Source organism: Xyrauchen texanus, chromosome 45, assembly GCF_025860055.1.
Source record: "Xyrauchen texanus isolate HMW12.3.18 chromosome 45, RBS_HiC_50CHRs, whole genome shotgun sequence".
NCBI lineage: Eukaryota > Metazoa > Chordata > Actinopteri > Cypriniformes > Catostomidae > Xyrauchen > Xyrauchen texanus.
In genome coordinates, this window is record NC_068320.1 from 8,551,033 (window position 1) to 8,570,171 (window position 19,139).

Below are 19,139 nucleotides of genomic sequence, written 5' to 3' on the forward strand. Positions count from 1 at the left end.
GAAGCTGTCAGCTGAGGACATGTGAGGTGTCTATTTCTCAAACTAGAGTCTCTGACGTACTTTTCCTCTTGTTTAGTTGTACATCTGTCCTTCCACATCTCTTCTGTCCTTGTTAGAGCCAGTTGTCCTTTGTCTTTGAGGACTGTAGTGTACATCTTTGTATGAAATCTTCAGTTTTGTGGCAAATTCAAGCATTGTATAGTCTTCATTCCTCAAAACAACGATTGACTGACGAGTTTCTAGAGAAAGCGGTTTCTTTTTTGCCATTTTCGAAATAATGTTGATCTGAAAACATGCCAGTCTATTGCATACTGTGGCAACTCAAAACAAACTTCATTTAACGAACCAACTATCTTTCAGCAGTGTTTGATATAATGGAGTGATTGCTGCTGAAAATGGTACCTGTCTAGATTTAAACTCTGTTTTTCACAATTCCTGACATTTAATCATAGAAAACATTCTCTGTCTTGGGTCAGTTAGGATCACTTCTTTATTTTAAGAATGTTAAATATCAGAATAATAGTAGAAAAAATGATTTATTTCAGCTTTAATTTCTTTCATCAGTGGGTCATAAGTTTTCATACACTTTAGTAGTTAGTATTTGGTAGCATTGCCTTTAAATTGTTTAACTTTATTCAAACATTTTGGGTAGCCTTCCACAAGCTTCTCACAATAAGTTGATGGAATTTTAGCCCATTCCTCCAGACAGAACTGGTGTAACTGAGTCAGGTTTGTAGGCCTCCTTGCTCACACATGCTTTTTTTCATTTCTGCCCAAATTTTCTATCAGATTGAGGTCAAGGCTTTGTGATGCCACTCCAATATCTTGACTTTGTTGTCCTTAAGCAATTTTGCAGCTACTTTGGAGGTATTATTGTGGTCATTGTCCATTTGGAAGACCCATTTGTGACCAAGCTTTAACTTGGCTGATATCTTGAGATGTTGCTTCAGTGTACCCACATACATTTCCTTCCTCATGATGCCATCTATTTTGTGAAGTGCACCAGTCCCTCCTGCAGCAAAACACCCTTACCACATGATGCTGCCACCCCCATAATTCCCGGTTGGGATGGTGTTCTTTGGCTTGCAAGCCTCCTCCAAACATAATGATGGTCATTATGGCCAAACAGTTCCGTTTATGTTTCATCAGACCAGAGGTCATTTCTCAAAAAGTAAGATCTTTACTCATGTGAACTTGTTTTATATAGGACTAATTTTACTGTGGATATAGATACTTGTCTATCTGTTTCCTCCAGCATCTTCACAAGGTCCATTGCTGTTGTTCTGGGATTGATTTGCACTTTTCGCACCAAACTATGTTCATCTCTAGGAGACAGAATACATCTCCTTACTGAGCAGTATGATGGCTGTGTGATCCCATGGTGTTTATACTGCGTACTATTGTTTGTACAGATGAACGTTGTACCTTCAGGCATTTGGAAATTGCTCCCAAGGATGAACCAGATTTTTGGAGTTCCAAATTTTTTTTCTGAGGTCATGGATGATTTCCCCATGATGTCAAGCAAAGAAGCACTGAGTTTGAAGGTAGGCCTTAAAATACATCCACAGGTACACCTCCAATTGTCTCCAATTAGCCTATCAGAAGCTAACTGCCAACAAGCTGTTTAAAGGCACAGTTAACTTGGTGTATGTAAACTTCTGACCCACTGTAATTGTGATGTAGTCAGTTAAAAGTGAAACAATCAGTCTGTAAACAATTGCTGGAAAAATAATTTGTGTCATGCACAAAGATGTCCTAAATGACTTGCCAAAACTATAGTTTGCTAATATGAACTCTAAGGAGTGGTTAAAAAATTTGTTTTATTTTATATATATATATATTATATATATAGTGTATATATATATACACACACACACACACACACACACACACACACACACACACTGACAGCCAAAATTTGGAATAATGTGCAGAAGGAAATTTGTTCTTTAATTCACCAAAGTGGCATTAAACTGATCACAAAGTATAGTCAGGACATTACTGACGTAAAAAACAGCACCATCACTATTTCAACCTTATCCTTGATATATCATGCTAAAATGATAATTTGGTACTAAAAAATGTATTTGCCATTATATCAAATACAGTTGAACGCTATTTTGTTTGTTAAATAAAATATAATTCTAATAGTAATTGTTCATGTTATTAATGTCCTGACTATACATTGTGATCAGTTGAATGCCACTTTGGTGAATAAAAGTACAAATTTCTTTCCATAAGAGCAAAATCTGTATATTATTCACAACTTCTGGCCACCATATATGTGTGTGTGTGTGTGTATATACATTATATATATATATATATATATATATATATATATATATATAAGACTTAACCAAACGTAATTCATGATGTACGTAAGTAGTACAAGTTAATACCACATTTTTTTTTTTATCATAAACATTTTCTACTATTTTAATTTCTTACGTTTTATTATATTCAATGTTTTTATTTTATAATACTGAAACTGACATGTGGAGCTACACGTTTATAATAATCTCTAACAATATTACAAAACAGCTTAATTTCAGGACGAACACATGAATCAAACTTAATGGTGACAAAGAGTAAAATAACATATAAAGACAGTAAATAATAATACAGTGTGACATTTACCAGTCTATAATGTCAGTAAGATTATAATTGCGAGCTAGCGCAGAGATTTTATTTTGCTTTTTCACTTCTTCTGGTGAGGTAAGCAGGTCATTGAAACACCACGCTGCCCCCTGCCGACGCGGAGGAATCAGTAATAACAGAGACTCTTTTTAGCCCGAGACGGAGCACTTGACGGTAAGTAAACTCAGCAAAAAAAGAAACGTCCTCTCACTTTCAACTGCTTTTATTTTCAGAGAACTTGACATGTGTATTTGCATGAACATAAAAAAATTCAACAACAAATATACCAGCTGCATTAAGTACTGCAGTGCATCTCCTCATGGACTTCACCAGATTTGCCAGTTCTTGCTGTGAGATGTTACCCCACTCTTCCAACAAGTACTTGCAAGTTCCCGGACATTTCTGGGGGGAATAACCCTAGACCTCACCCTCCGATCCAACAGGTCCGAGATGTGCTCAATGGGATTGAGATCCGGGCTCTTTGCTGGCCATGGCAAAACATTGACATTCCTGTCTTGCAGGAAATCATGCAGAGAACGAGCAGTATGGCTGGTGGCATTCTCATGTCAGGATGAGCCTGCAGGAAGGGTACCACATAAAGGAGGAGGATGTCTTCCCTGTAATGGACAGCATTGAGATTGATTGCAATGACAACAAGCTCAGTCCGATGATGCTGTGACACACCACCCCAGACCATGATGGACCCTCCACCTCCAAATCGATCCCACTCCAGAGTACAGGCCTCGGTGTAACTCGAGGCCTGTACCTGTCCTGCAGGTGTGATATTCGGATGTATCGATCCTGTGCAGGTGTTGTCACACATGGTCTGCCTGTATCTTTTCAGTCAGTCTTTTCAAATGTCTATTTCAGTATCTGGATAACATCTCATCTGGCCCTGATTTTACTGCATGAATATGGGTTTCTTTTCTCAGAAAGTGTATTTTCAGACTAATCCAATTCAATATATGCAATGACAATAACGGCCAACCTTGGTCAATTTCTTCATCAAGGTACACGCAGTAACTTTTGTATATAGAGTATGTAGGTTTGGACCTACACTGACACCAAACGGCATAGATGCAGCATCATTTAAACTCAATAGTTTTTAGTGACCAATGCCATTGTAAAAATTCACTAATCACATCAAACTGTCCAATAACAGGGCAGATACTGAGCAAGTAATATTCAATTGGTCATGTGATACTAACATGGCAGCCCCATGAGGCGACCCTCTCCATGTCATACAGCTTTTGTAAAGTTACTGATACGACTGGAGTCTTCTTCTCACATGAAATGATTTTCAATGATAAATTATAAACCTATAAAGACAGACCTTCATTGAGCTCCGAGGTTGTTCATCGATGGTATATGCTTCTACTGAAGCCATCAGTCTGCGTTATTTCAACCTCATTGTTTAAAAATCGTGTTTTAACCCATGGTCCAACAGAGACAGATCGACCAATCAGAGCACCAAGCTAGCGTAACGTGCCTTGGGGGACCACCAACTCCCATGATGCACTGTGAATGGCTTAATCGAGTCGGTGTCTCTACACCGTTAAACTACCTATCTATTTGTACATATCAGAGTATTTAGCTATAAACGTAAAATATATTGTTTCTATATTTATAATCAACAACCTACAATCAATAGTTCTATATATTCTCATCGTATTTTATTCAATTATGTCATTTGAAATGCTTTATGCAATTGCAGTCTGTACCGCAATGATACACGGTAAGTACACAGTCTTGTATCTTTGTCTTTTTGTCAGATTTTCAAATACTTTTTTGCCTCAAAACCAAGTTTGTGATGATGGGATTCTCTTCGGAGCTGGAATGGGAAAAATACTTCCGGAACCCAGATAGCTAAACAAGTGGGCGGGCAGTGTTGCGCTATATTACTATGACATTTTGTATGGGGAATCAATTAAATAAAGCCCTAAATAGAAATTATGTCAATGAGATATTTGACACTTCAGCAAGTCCAAACCATCAACCCATTATTTATACCACGATCAATGGAAACATGGTTAAATGCTTCACAATGCAACCTCCCCAATGTTCAATCCACATGTACACCCATGAATTCATCTATGGAAAAATGTACGGCAAATAAATAGCCTAATCATTTTTTATTGTAAAAAATTTTAATATCTGAAGAAATATTTTTTTTTTACCATGTCGGTGTAAGCTAGTAAATTTTCTTTATTTTTAGGAAGGTAGGCCCATTTAAAATAAAACAAAATTACAAACACGATTACTGAATTTAATGCACAACTTAACTTTCGCAGGGCAGTATCACTGAAAATGATTTGTATTTTAAATATCATATTTTTATTATTTAATATTAATAATATTGGAATGCACATTGTCACTGTGCATTTAATTTTTTTTTTGATGATGATTACTTTCAACATATCATTGGCATACAGTTCACAGCAATCCATTTCAAAAGTGAATTTGTCAATCAGTTGGAGATTTATTATGAGGGGTTGTTTAAGGACCCGTCAATTTACACCTGCATCAGACTTCTCAGGTGTGTTGCATCATAAACATAAAATATTTAGGTCACTGTGTCAAGTTAAATCTAGTTTAATACTCAATTTTTAAACACATCTTGAGATCCCTTAGTTCGCATTTGCGCTCCATCAAGTGTTTTGAATGCAAGAACGTAACGCATGTTTGTTGTTCTGCTGCTGAAGTGTTTTCTTCACTGTATAAACTGCGTTGCCACACAGCTGAGATTTCACTTACTGCCCTCTGGAGTAAGCAGGTGGTACTACAAGCTTGCATTTCTGAGGAATCTTCCTTATTATTGTCCGGGGGCATTGCGATTAATGGTATACATTTTTTTAACACGTTATATTTTGTAAAATTAATCGCACTGAATTAACGCGCTAAATTGACAGCCCTACTTTTAATCTTTATTGTTCTTGGGAGACAGGGAGATACTCGCCATCTGCACAGATGCTGAAATTAACCGTCAGTTAAGTCACTATACGAAATGTATTTGTTTACAAAAGAATGAAAGAGCGGGTTTCTCAAGAGAAAAGACATGGTTATCAGTAAACTTAAGACGGGATGTGTGTGAATGCAAGCACAGATAACGGGACAGCTTTTGCAGTGTGAATGAACAAATTTTGCAGTCCCAAAACAGTTACAGGAACTACTTTTATTTTTTAAGATTAATCCCGGAATCTGTGTGGGAAAGGGGCTTTATTCACATTTTAGTATATTCTGATAGGCTGTGCATATCTGATCTGCAAATACAGTGATGATTTCTTTCTTTCTTTTGTATTTCCTCCATTTTTTCTCCTCATTTTGGAATGCCCAATTCCCATAGTGCTCTAAGTCCTCATGATGGCGTAGTGACTCGCCTCAATCTGGGTGGCGGAGGATGAATCTCAGCTACCTCTGCATCTGAGACATCAATCCACATATTTTATCACGTGGCTACCGCGCTCAACATGCCATGTGATAAAATGTTGCGAGGCGTCCACGCGCAACTCTTCACAGACCCCACCGAGAGCGAACCAAATTATAGCAACAATGAAGAGGTTACCCCATGTGACTCTACCCTCCCTAGCAACCAGGCCAATTTGGTTGCTTAGTAGACCTGGCTAGAGTCACTCAGCATGCCCTGGATTCTAACTCATGACTCCAGGGGGGGGGTAGTCAGCTGTCATTACTTTCTGAGCTAACCAGGCCCACCTAAATAAAGTGATGATTAACCATTTTACCCCAAAACAATCACAATTTAGACTATTTTATCACAATGTTTCCCCAGTAAAAGCTATAACACTGAAAAATGTCCATTAAGACTTGAAGGAAGATCAAAACTAAATCAGAAATACAAATTAGCATAGCCAAATTTAAATATTCACACTAAATGAGAGTAAACATACTGTCTTCCACATCTGATTGTCTCTGTTTGTATACACTGATCAGCAACAACATTAAAACCATCTGCTTAATATCGTGTAGGCCCCCCTCGTGCCACCAAAACAGTGCCAATCCGCTGTTCTCCTCACCACAATTGTACAGAGCGGTTATTTAAGTTACTGTACTCTTTGTCAATTCGTAACCAGTCTGGCATTCTCTGTTGACCTCTCTCATCAATAAGGCATTTCCATCCACAGAACTGCCGCTCACTGGATGTTTTTTGTTTTTGGCACCATTCTGAGTAAATTTAAGAGACTGTTGTGCGTGAAAATCCCAGAAGATCATCAGTTACAGAAATACTCAAACCAGCCCAACTGGCACCAACAATCATGCCGCAGATGAAATCACTGAGATCACATTTTTCCCCATTTTGATGGTTGATGTGAACATTAATGGAAGCTCCTGGCCTGTATCTGCATTATTTTATGCACTGCACTGCTGCCACATGATTGGCTGATTAGATAATCTCATGGATGATTGTTGGTGCCACATGGACTGTTTTTGGTTTCGTTTTTTTAATTTCCATCCCCTTTTCTCCCAATTTGGAATGCCCAATACCCACTACTTAGTAGTGGGTATTGGGCTCGAGTAGTGGTGGTGTAGTTTCTCGCCATGTATATCCAGTGAGAAAAATAAAATCTCAGACTGCTATGCTGAGATGCGGGTGGGCGCTGTTTCGGCGGCACGAGGGGGACCTACACAATATTAGGCAGGTGGTTTTAATGTTGTGGCTGATCGGTATATATATATATATATATATATATATATATATATATATATATATATATATATATATAATACTTTTCATTGTCTTTCTGTTAAAAACATTTGCAATTAGCAAAAAATCTATTAGCACACTAAGTTAAATTTCACCTTCATTATCTGCTTCTACTTCCTAAGTGCTGAAGTTTAATTTCCACAGTGTTTGGTTTTCAAAATGGAATATACCTTAACCGTAACCAAACTTAACATTCAATAAGGCCAGTTTTAAACCTTTAGGTTAAACAACGTTACACACAAGTTGAAAAAGGATTTTCAGCATTTTTAAACCTGGGTTATGAAATTTCAATACAGGTTCATGATTTCAAGTGTGAAAAGCCATATAAAGAATTTGCCGGAATAATTACATGGAAAGTCATGCAGCACAAAATCAAAACACTGGTTAAGCAGAACACTCACAAATCACTTGCACTTTACTTGAATACTTTACACCATGTGAAGGTTTAATTTGACAGTATTTCAGTAAATATCATACAGTAAACAAGAGCTCTGCAAAAGTAAGTACTGTCTTTATATACCCATTGAATTGCATTTAATAAAAAATTATATTTTTTGACAGTCATAATACATAATGTTGACTTTATATTTTCAGCTGTACAGAGTGAACTGCACTGTTCTTAAAGTTCTACACAGTGATACAGAGCCCCTGATGGGCATGTCATTGCACCGTCTCCACCAATAAATCTTCTTGTTTCAAATCATTTCTGTAAAGTCTCTGTAGCATTTGCCAAACTCAGTCAAGACAACACAGACTTGAAGTCAGTATCAATTGACTGACTTACATAATGATAACAAAAACCTTAAAGCCAGAAGCATACTCTAATATGTAAATACAAATGCTTCTAGATAAGAAAGCTTGATTCCCCGTCATTGCATTTCAAAATGTGTCAGAACACAGTTCATAATTCAACATTTTTTTAATGTCAAAGATAGTTAAACTGTCGACATGCTTATAGCTAGCTGCCTGAATAATATCAAATCCACTTTAATGGCACAAATATTTGAAGGTATCTCGCCACAGTAATGCAAGAATGGACATTAAAGGATAGTTCACCCCAAAATGAGAAGTCTCTCATCATTTACTCACCATCATGCCATCCCAGATGTGTTTGACTTTCTTCTGCTGAACATAAAGATGTTTAGAAGAAAATCTCCGCTCTGTAGGTCCATACAATGCATGTAAATGGTCTTTGAAGGTCCAAAAAGCACATAAATGAAGCATAATCCATATGACTGAAGTGGTTTAATTCATGTCTTCTGAAGCAATATGATAGGTGTGTGTGTGTGTGTGTGTGTGTGTGTGTGAAACAGATCCATATTTCAGTCCATTTTACAATCAATTCTCCTCCCTCCCCCATAGGTGGCGATACAAAGAATGCAAATTACCAAAAGCAAAAGATGAAGAAAGTGAAAGTGGAGATTTATAGTAAAAAAAGGACTTAAATATTGATCTGTTTTTCACCCACACCTATCAAATCACTTCTGAAGACATGGATTTAACCACTGGAGTCATATGAATGACTTTTAAGCTGCCTTAATGTGCTTTTTAGACCTTAAATGTTCTGGTCACCATTCACTTACATTGTATGGACCTACAGAGCTGAGATATTTTTCTAAAAATCATCTTTTGTGTTCAGCAGAATAAAGAAAGTCACACATCCGGGATGGCATGAGGGTGAGGAAATGAGAGAATTTTTATTTTGCATACTATCCCTTTAAGTATGGGACAACAACAGGATTGGACGCTTTCAACGTGCTGGCCGACCATTTGCATATGCATTTGTGTACAAGCATATGTTTCTGGCCTTAAGATGCTTTAAAAAGACTCTAAAAAATGTATACTTTAAGCAAAATTCCACAGTTCATGTCTATAGCTCTATGGACAGGTATCATAGCTGCATATGGAATTATCTATCTTATTTATTTATTATGTCTTTGCCGGGGCTCTATGGAAAATACATTTACTTCGACAATGCCTGTCTATGGTTTTTAAGGAAGTGAATGAAAAATATTACAGAGAATGTAATAGCCAAGCCACAAAGGCACAATCACATTTGGCGTGCTTCAATTAGTTTGTCTTTATCGGGGAAAAGTTTGCACTATCTTGTAATGACTAGATTATTGTTGGCTCTCCTTGTCATCTACAAAAATTTGTCAAAGTGCATCAGTGGAACCAGTCAATGCTTTATTTCTGTGGGAGATGAATATAATAGATATGGTGTTATAACAATGGAGAGAACAGTCTTGTCTTGGGTGCTTTGCAGAAGAACTTTAAAGTAAAGTTGATGAGTTGACACGCATAAATTAAAGTCATTCACATAAACACAATTATCAAAGAAGTGAAACATTTCACATCATTTTGGACTATACTGCAATCTTTTGATTATGAATACACAATGAAGCAATTTTGGTGTCTTGAAGTGTTTGACCTTTTTAAGTGCAACCAAAATGGTGTATGAGTTAATGACCAATGGCAATGTAACTTGGAAAAATTAGATTTTCAAACATTTTGGTTGCACTTCAAAGGCCCTTTCACATGATTCGTGTCAATGTTCCAGAATGCACTGAGCTGGGAGTGTCAAACTACAGTACCTTCACATATGAAGCATTGTTATGTGATGCACAGAGTTACTGCTGACCTTTGAAGTGCACCCAGTGATTACCAGACAATTCACGCGATGTATCATTAAGTGGGCGGTGCACATCTATATGGATTGTACGACACGTCAAAAGCATTTCAGAACATTTCCAGATAAAAATAATGCATGGTTACCTTTATCATGTGTGTTGATTAATTAAAAAAAACATCCAATGAATATCATGGATCTACAGCATTATTCTTACCAGTTCTGCCTTTATATGTAATAATCACAGCTACTGACTATCTACTTATAGACAAAGTGCTGAACAAACACTTGAACTCCTGTCTCCACTCAGAGATATCATTAATAAATATCTGCACTTCTCTTAATAGACTAGCACCTCTATCTATTTAGGAAAATAGCATTTCATTGTTTTATTGATACATCTATACTGTGAATTTAAAAAAAAGAGCCTCACAGTTGAACTGGAGACCAATGGCATTCAAAGTTGGGGATATGACAACAAGCTTATCCAGTCCTGGCACTTTTTTTTTGCCACTGAATAAAATTAAGTCCTGCAGGCAATCCAGCTACAGCTGGTAACTGTGTTTTGGAACATAGTAGCTGATTTCTTGCTGGTCCAAGCCAGACCTTAGCTGGTCGACTAGCTACCACGTTCAAAAAAACAGCTTGACCAACTTGAGCTGGTATGACCATCTGGTGGCTGGTTTGTTGCTGGTCCAAAATGGTCTCCCAGCTTGGTGCACCTAATGACCATTTTGAACCATCTTGGAGCAGCTAATAACCAGCTAAGACCAGCTAAAAACCAGCAACCATGTTCCAAAAAACAGCTACCAGCTTAAACTGGACTTTCCAACAGGTATGTACAGTATATACCTTTTTCAGTCGTGAAGTTGTTGCCTAGAATGTAGCTAAATACTCAAATAAAGCTTTAAACTGTCTACATAAGGCACTCTGCCCCAATCAAAACCATTTTGTGTTTCATTTAAACCACCTCTAACCTTTCTAATTGCTTTGTTATGTATAGACAAGTAAAGGGAGAATAGATCAAGCCAGTGATGACTGAGTCAAGAGATAGTCAAAGCCCATTGGCTCTTTGAGAGCCTGAAGCCCAAAGTATATTTCGGTTCTGACATGAATCGCTTGGTGTATGCATACAGTCTAACACTCCAGCCTTTCAAAGTATACTCCATTTGACTTTGCGTGCATCCACAGGCGGTTGACGTTTGTTCACTAAGACTGCTATGAGAATCTGGACAGTTTCTTCAGGAGGTTAGACCCATAAAGATGTCTTTATAGTCCTTCAGACTCAAGTTATACAAATGCAGGTATCTTCTGACCTACTCTCACACGCCACCTTCAACCTTCATCTCCTGTTGTTTACTAGCGAATACATCATCTGGCACTTCCTCATGACAGCAACGGCTCAGTTGTGAGTGTTGCCACCTTGTGGATTCACTAATTATTGCAAATAAATCCAGGTACATGTGCACATTTTGCATTCAGAATGCACGGTTAAAAAAATCTGGATGCACAAATTCAGTGCTCGAGAACTCTGTTAATGAAATTTACATCACAAATTCTGTATGCCCACACTTAGCATTTTCGTATAACTGAAGTATACTTTGGGCTTGACAAAGCAGCTGGCCAATCACAGGCCTTGAGAGGCGTTCACATGGCGATTTACCATAAGAAAGTGATAAAACAATAAGTCATAAATTTTCAGTGATAGTTGCCGATTTGAGGCGACATGAGCAGCAGCGACTGTTGATACTGCAACAAAGTTGAGCAGAGATCAACTTGACGTGGAAACTACCATTAAAAGTTCAGACAGTGAAGCTCATGAGACCCACCTCCTGGTACACTGCAAATAAGAATGACTATTACCAACCAACAGTGCAGCGATTTACATCACTTTCAGTGTAAAAGCACCTTAATATTGGAACGGAAAATTCATTGTAGTTTATACTCTTCTAATTAACACTGTGTTTGATGTCAACACTCCAGAATGGGCTCACATGGGTGTATAAAGACCATATTTACAATATATATATACTGTATGTAGTCATATAATATATCTATTTCTATATTCATTTTACTGACCTTTGTTACAGACATCTGCAGGTCAATAGAGTCTTTATTTAAGGCAGAGTTCTATTGTTGAATGTCCATTATATAGAATTTTTTTTTTTTTTCCATTTTCATTCTTCAAATACACAAAAAATGTCAAGCAAACTCCTTTATATTCTTCATTTTTTAATGAAAGTGTATAAAAATGTATGTGGCCACCAGTGGTGGTCTAGTTAGTAAGTGGTTCTCTTGTGCATGTAAGTCTGTATGTCTGAGTGCTTTCCCCCAACAGTTCAAACCGGTCTGGGGTTTATTGCACATTAAATGCATTACTCATTCTACCACAGTTCCATTTTGGAGTGAATGCTTCCAGTTCTTAAGGTGGTGGGTGTCATATATCTTAAAATAATTTAGAATAAAATATAAATAAAAAATGCTCTGTCTAGAAATGCATGGGAAAGTCTTTAGTGAGGGTTGTGGGAAGGGGTAGTGCTTGGTCACACAAGGTTAAAACCTAGCTCTACCAAGTAGAGTAATCAAGCAGAACCCAAGCCTAACCAGGCTGAAAAAAACAAGGTGAATCATGGCCAGAAGTTGGTCCAAAAGAGCAGGCCTACGAAGTCAAGGCAAAAATCAAGATCAAGCCAGGAGAAGGGCATTTGATTGGGGTGAGATGTTATCTGCTGATAGTGGAGTTGGCTGAGCGTAGGGTGCTGGGTAGCTTTTCTGAACCTGGGATCTTCCAAGGTCCTGGGGAAACTGTGGCCTTCCTGCTTGGTGGATTGCTGCTGTTCTTGGAGTTGCGGTCAGGACGACTCTCGACATGACCCTTCACTGGTTCCTTCGGTAGGGCTTTGAGTTGCACCGCAGCCCCTTGCTGGTTGCCACTACCTTCAGGGTTTCCATTCCCCCCATTGATATTGGTGTCTGGTTGGAGACTTTTGGGGGACTCTCGTTTTCGAGAAGGCGTGTTGCTCCTTTCCCTCCTGCGCTCCTTGGACTTCGCCCGACTGCTTTTCAGGGGTTTAGACTCGTAAGATTCTTCCAGAAGTTCATCACGGTCATGATGTTGGCGACCTTTCCCTTCACTAGAGCAACGGTTGGTCCTACCACCCTCCCTGTGCTTGGTCCCACCTCTGCCTGCTAGGCCTGACTTCTTCCCCATGCTGGCCTGCTCCAGAGCTCTACTCTCTGAGCCTCTAGGACCTTGGGAACTGTTGGGAACTTTTGCTTCCAAGGACGATGTATGAGGTGGGTCAGGGGGAGGGTTCACATGAGAAGCTGATGGATTTGACAAGCTGTCGAGGGGTGGTGCTACTTCCGACAGACTTGGGGAGGCTGTAGTGCGAGCATCCCAGGGTGTGGGACTATCTGCTGGGGAAACAGGGTGACAGTCATTAGTAAAAAGGTCCGGTGCAAAATAGGGTTTACCAGGCACTGATGCACACACATTTTACACACCAGAATAAAAAAATAGAAATAAAAAAGTTTAGAGAAAATGCTAACACAAGCAAAAAATAGAAAAAGAAAATAACATGAACCACACTAACAAAATATTACCATGGTATTGCTATTTTTTATTTTATATATATATATATTTTACCAAGGAAGACTTATTCATGAGTCTCTAATTAGTAGTCTAAGTCAAGTCTTAAGTCTCTTGTGAGGACTCATGTTAAACTCATGACTTTGAAGGCTAAGTCTAACACCCTGTCCTAACCAGACACAATGTGGTAATAGGTATCTTTTCCACTGTAATCAAAGTTTCATTTCCTAACCAGCCACGACCGCTGCAAGCGACAGGATATTCTGTCGATCGCTTGGATTCCATTCCTGCGGCTTTGCATCAGGTAGCCCCATCCTCTATTAAGTATGTTAAAGTACATTAAACTGTATGTTAAATCTGCCATCTCACTAGCTGTTAAAACAAGGGTGTCACACCTACCGACTGTTCATGGAGTAACTTTACTTTGTGAATGTGTTTAATTGCATTTTAGCCTTTCATGCCATAGAAAGAGTATATTCATACGCAGCTACAGTGAGAAAAGGATTTACGTTCACTAACCACCTGACTGCTCTGATTTCTGATTTATAAGTAATTTAAGTGTAGGAGATTTTCCCTGTGTTGTGCAGCCTTGTTGCGTTCAATGTTGACAGACAGTGTAAGTCAAGTCTCAAGGCTTAGTCCTTTATCACGGCTATTCGGAGACAATCATTCTCCTTGTAGACCTAAAGATTTGTTTTGTTCACAAGCCTCTAATTTGGAATCCAAATAAAGACAATACTTTTGTGATTTTATTTAATATGTACCTTGGTAGTTTCATTGCTTTCTTTAAAGTACATTGGATCACCATGTAAATGCAATACCATTGTATATGGCTATGGTTATCATTCAGTGCCATGATATCACCAATACCATCTGAGACCATACACTGTTCCATGGTGCCACCACAGTACATTTATGTAAGTGTACAAAGCACTACGTTATTCACCTACCAAAGAAATCTTCCATTAAAGACAGAAAACTAGGCCTATAGAAAACAGATATTCTTTGGATGTGTCTACTGGATGTGGAATAATCAAGTTTTTCCCATTGGCTTCATCTGCTATCCATGCCGCATACACTCACACACATCACTTCACACCTAGACACTTATATTGGAGTGGCATCTTCACATTTCCTTAGTGTAGACTCCCAATACACAATAGCACGTTTGACACACATATCAACTGAAAGAGGGTTGCTGCCCTTAACATTTTCCTTACACATCACTAATCCTACTGTCACCTCATTTAATGTGGACTACACTGAGGACTGCTCAGCTTTCTCTCAACCTACATAGCATATGCACACAATCGGTCATTTTAACGCATGCTAACAAGCAAATCGTCTAAAAAAAATTACTTCCACAGAAAACAAGCACTAAAACTACATCTATTTTAGCTTATATCTTACTAAGTTTTAAGCATAGTAAGATATATCAAGTGTAAACAAGTATGTATCATTGTGCCTCTTGGCTGGCTTTATAATGGTCTTTTGGGATTATATTTCTTGCTTAAATGGCCCAGGTGCTGCAAAAATTACTGGTCTGTAGACGGAAAAGTTTAATTCAAGCTCATAAAGGCTTTTCACTGTGGAATAGAAGATAGGTATTGAATGTAAAATTCCACAACTAACTCGACTTTAATGTCGCCCCAGAGATCTCTGGGGGATAATATATGTGTGAAGTGATGGCCGAGTGTGAGCGGAATTCAAAGGCAATTGTTGTTATAAATATTGTTACGGAATTGTTATAGCACCTGTGAGAAGACCATAGCTCTTAAGTTTTAATCAGAATGGAGAGTCTGTTTACAAGAACATTGAAGAGTGTGTGTCTAGGGGTAGATAGACGAACACAAATTTGCTGCCTTCAAGTCAGACTGGAATGATCGTATTTAGAAGAAATTCATAATTAACAGTGAGATTGTGACTGTTGGCTGTACAATTTCATTTGTGCGCAATTAGTGTACTGTTGGTGAAGAACAGCAATAAGCTTGACAGAAAATACTTCGAATTTATCCGTATTATAAGGCAACATGCTTAGGCTATGTGACAAAACTACATTTCCCCTCATTGTGCCAGCACGAAAATGATAAAGTTCAGATTCTGCACTTAAAGTGCCTTTTTTTTTTGATATTCATTTTGTTATACAAAAAAATATTTCTGTCTTGTCAGTGAAATAGCAAAAGACAAATTAAATGAAATTGCCCAATGTGTCCATTTTATTCCAACCATTAACACTTGAAACACACATCCAAATTCCTAATCAGGACTTAAAGGCAGACTTAATGGACACGGCCTGAGTGTGATAAGCCAATGAAATGGCATCTACTACCCAGTGGGAAAGCCTCTTTTTGGAGACAGCGTTTGCTTTCCGCTGCCCCCAAAGCATACAAAGAGCTGCTCAGAGTGTCTAAAGCTCTGCATGCGGTCCAGATAGGTACGCATAGCACGTACCGGACACAGCAACGACGGGGATGGGTCTGCCTCCTCCCGGGGCAGTGCTTGCAGGTTCACGACCTGGTCTCTAAAGGGAGTAGTAGGAACCTTGGGCACGTAGCCCGGTCGCGGTCTTAGGATCACATGAGTGTCTGCCGGACCGAACTCCAGGCAAGTGTCGCTGACAGAGAACGCTTGCAGGTCCCCAACCCTCTTGATGGAAGCGAGCGCGATCAGCAGGGCAGTCTTAAGAGAGAGGGCCCTGAGTCCAACTGATTCTAGCGGCTCGAAGGGAGGTCTCTGGAGGCCCGCGAGGACTACCGAGAGGTCCCAGGAGGGGAACAGGCTTGGCCGGGAGGGATTTAACCTCCAGGCGCATCTTAGGAACCTGATGATTAAGTCTGCTTCGTCATGGTGGGCCACGATAGCAGCAAAATACACCTTCAAGGTGGACAGGGACAGCCTCCCCTCCAACCTCTCCTGCAGGAATAGGAGCACTGACCTAACTGCGCACCTCTGTGGGTCTTCAGCCCGGGAAGAACATCAATCTGCGAACAAGCGGCACTTCAGGGCGTAGAGCTGCCTGGTGGAAGGGGCTCTGGCTTGGTTGATCATGTCTACGACAGTAGGTGGTAGGCCAGCTAGATCTACCGCGTCCCGTCCCGGGACCAGACGTGGAGTTTCCAGAGGTCTGGATGCAGATCCCAGAGCATGCCCTGCCCCTGAGAAAGAAGGTCCTTCCTCAGGGGAACTCGCCAGGGAGGGGCTGTCGCAAGGAGTACGAGGTCCGAGAACCAGGTCCGGGTGGGCCAATATGGAGCCACTAGTGTGACTTACTCGTCCTCCCTGACCTTGCACAGCACCTGTGCAAGAAGGCTCACTGGGGGAAATGCGTACTTGTGCAGCCCCGCGGGCCAGCTGTGTGCCAGTGCGTGGAAAAGAGGCAAGGCGCGGGGGGGCGGCTCAAGTGGCTTTCTCTCATGACAAAAGAAAGCCTGCGACCACAATGCTGTCATGGCTATGTTCTCGCCCTGAAAACATAGACCATTCATAAAAACGCTGCCTGCGTGTAATCTCAGCCCAGGTACGCCAGGGTTTTACCTTTTATGGCCGTCGGAGGTGGGGAGAAATCAACCGCATCCAGAAACTACACAGAGGCGGAAACACATCTTTAAAAAGATGCGTCTGGAGAAGGACATTCAACGCCGCTGTGTATTGCTCTTTTAGAGAAAATCACTCTTTTAACAACTCTCTTAGAGTTTGGGTTTCTGCACTGTCGAAGCGCCCAGGGGCAATTGCACTGCCATGCAAGAAGGGAAATCGCAGCTGTAATCAATCCAACAGCATGCAGAGCGTCAGAGGAATACTGGAACTGGTGTGATCTCATGCGAACAGCATGCACAACCATCGGCTCCGAAGAAAAGTTCTGAATGAACTCTAGTATTTGCCTCGCCTTTGTACCCGTATGTCCGGGGGCGGGGTATGCAAATACTAGCTGCCAACTTCTCAATGGCCTTTTTTCATAGATCAGATGTTGTAAAACAGTTAAAGGATGGGCAAGGAGGAGGCGAGAACCGGCTTGTCAATATAAATCATAATTTAATGAAAACTCAAACCAAAAACACATAAACAAACACACATGACGGACATGCCCGTAATTCTCTCTCTCTCGAACAATCGTCACCGGCCGCCTTTATCCCTCGCGCGCCTCATCAGGCCGATTGGGGACCGGGCGCGCGATATTCCGACCCGGCCCCGCCCCCCTCCGCTCCACATTCCTCCTGGCGTTATCACGATGTACACCCCCCCATCCCTGGGGCGGGGTGTATCTCGCGTCCCGTGTGGTCATCCCCGCCTTCCTCGCCCTGGGAGGAGACAGGAGGGGAAAAACAACAATAAAATAGGCGAGGGAAAAGGCCAACACGGTGCGAAAGGGAGAGAGAGAGGAGAGAGAGAAAAAGCTCACTCACCGGTTCTCTGATGTACCGTTGCGTGGTCCTCGAACACTCCTCCACACTCAGGCGGACGACAGCTGCTCCACCCCCGGGCGAACCGGAGTGAAACCGTCGACCCCCAGCAGGCAGAACGCGCCTCCGCTTTTCTGGCGGCAAATGGGGACACTCCTCCGCCCCCGGCAGCGGCTCCCTCGCTCCAGGCGGTCGGGCTATCCAGTCCCCACTTGCCCCGCGGACGACAGCCGTACCCTGCATCCGGGCGGTCAGGCTACTCCGTCACCCGGCAGATGGCAGCGGCGCTCCCCTGGGTGGACGGCAGTGTCAAGGACTCTGCGACGGCCATCCCTCCACCTTTCCGGCTTTCGGCACCAATGTAAAACAGTTAAAGGATGGGCAAGGAGGAGGCGAGAACCGGCTTGTCAATATAAATCATAATTTAATGAAAACTCAAACCAAAAACACATAAACAAACACACATGACGGACATGCCCGTAATTCTCTCTCTCTCGAACAATCGTCACCGGCCGCCTTTATCCCTCGCGCGCCTCATCAGGCCGATTGGGGACCGGGCGCGCGATATTCCGACCCGGCCTCGCCCCCCTCCGCTCCACAGATGTATATTCGGTGCTCAAGAGAGACACCTAGTGTCACTTCTCCGACACAACGTGGAGTGAGCGACAGAAGGGGAACTGTTTTTAATGGTCATGCTTACAAATGTAGCCATCCAATCTAGGTGTTCGAGGTCTACAGAAGATAGTGTTTGTGTTATAACTGACATTTTGGAACTTATGTATAAAGTCTGAATACTAAAACTAACTAAAGCTTTCATTGACATATTTTGTGGAAATACACATATATAGAAAAACACACAATGTCATAGCAGCAAACTTTAGAATTAATTCAACTGAAATACAGCACAACATAGAATAAATTGACACACACACAAAAATTATAATTTAAGACTATCTATAAAAAAAACACTCAACAAACTGAACAAACCAACTGAAAAACCCAATCCAAAAGGCAGTCAGAATGGCAATTGGTTTGTTAGAACACATGCACTCGTAAGTTACAAACCGTGTCTTTAGGATGACCCATTAGGAAGAAATAGGGGGAGCCATGGTTGTCACTTTCCATGCACATGGAGAGACTGGAAGGTACCATTCCTATAAG

At 40.6% G+C, this 19,139-nt stretch overlaps 1 protein-coding gene across 1 annotated transcript in view; it reads right to left on the reverse strand.

Annotated features, from left to right (window-relative positions):
* Positions 1–7,768: 7,768 nt before the first annotated feature.
* LOC127637422 (membrane-associated guanylate kinase, WW and PDZ domain-containing protein 2-like) overlaps positions 7,769–19,139 on the reverse strand; it is a 283,966-nt gene continuing 272,595 nt past the window's right edge. Inside the window, exon 22 of the mRNA XM_052118464.1 lies at positions 7,769–13,403. Within this exon, the coding sequence (XP_051974424.1) occupies positions 12,709–13,403 (695 nt within the window). The 3' untranslated portion in view covers positions 7,769–12,708. The remainder of the gene's footprint in view (positions 13,404–19,139) is intronic.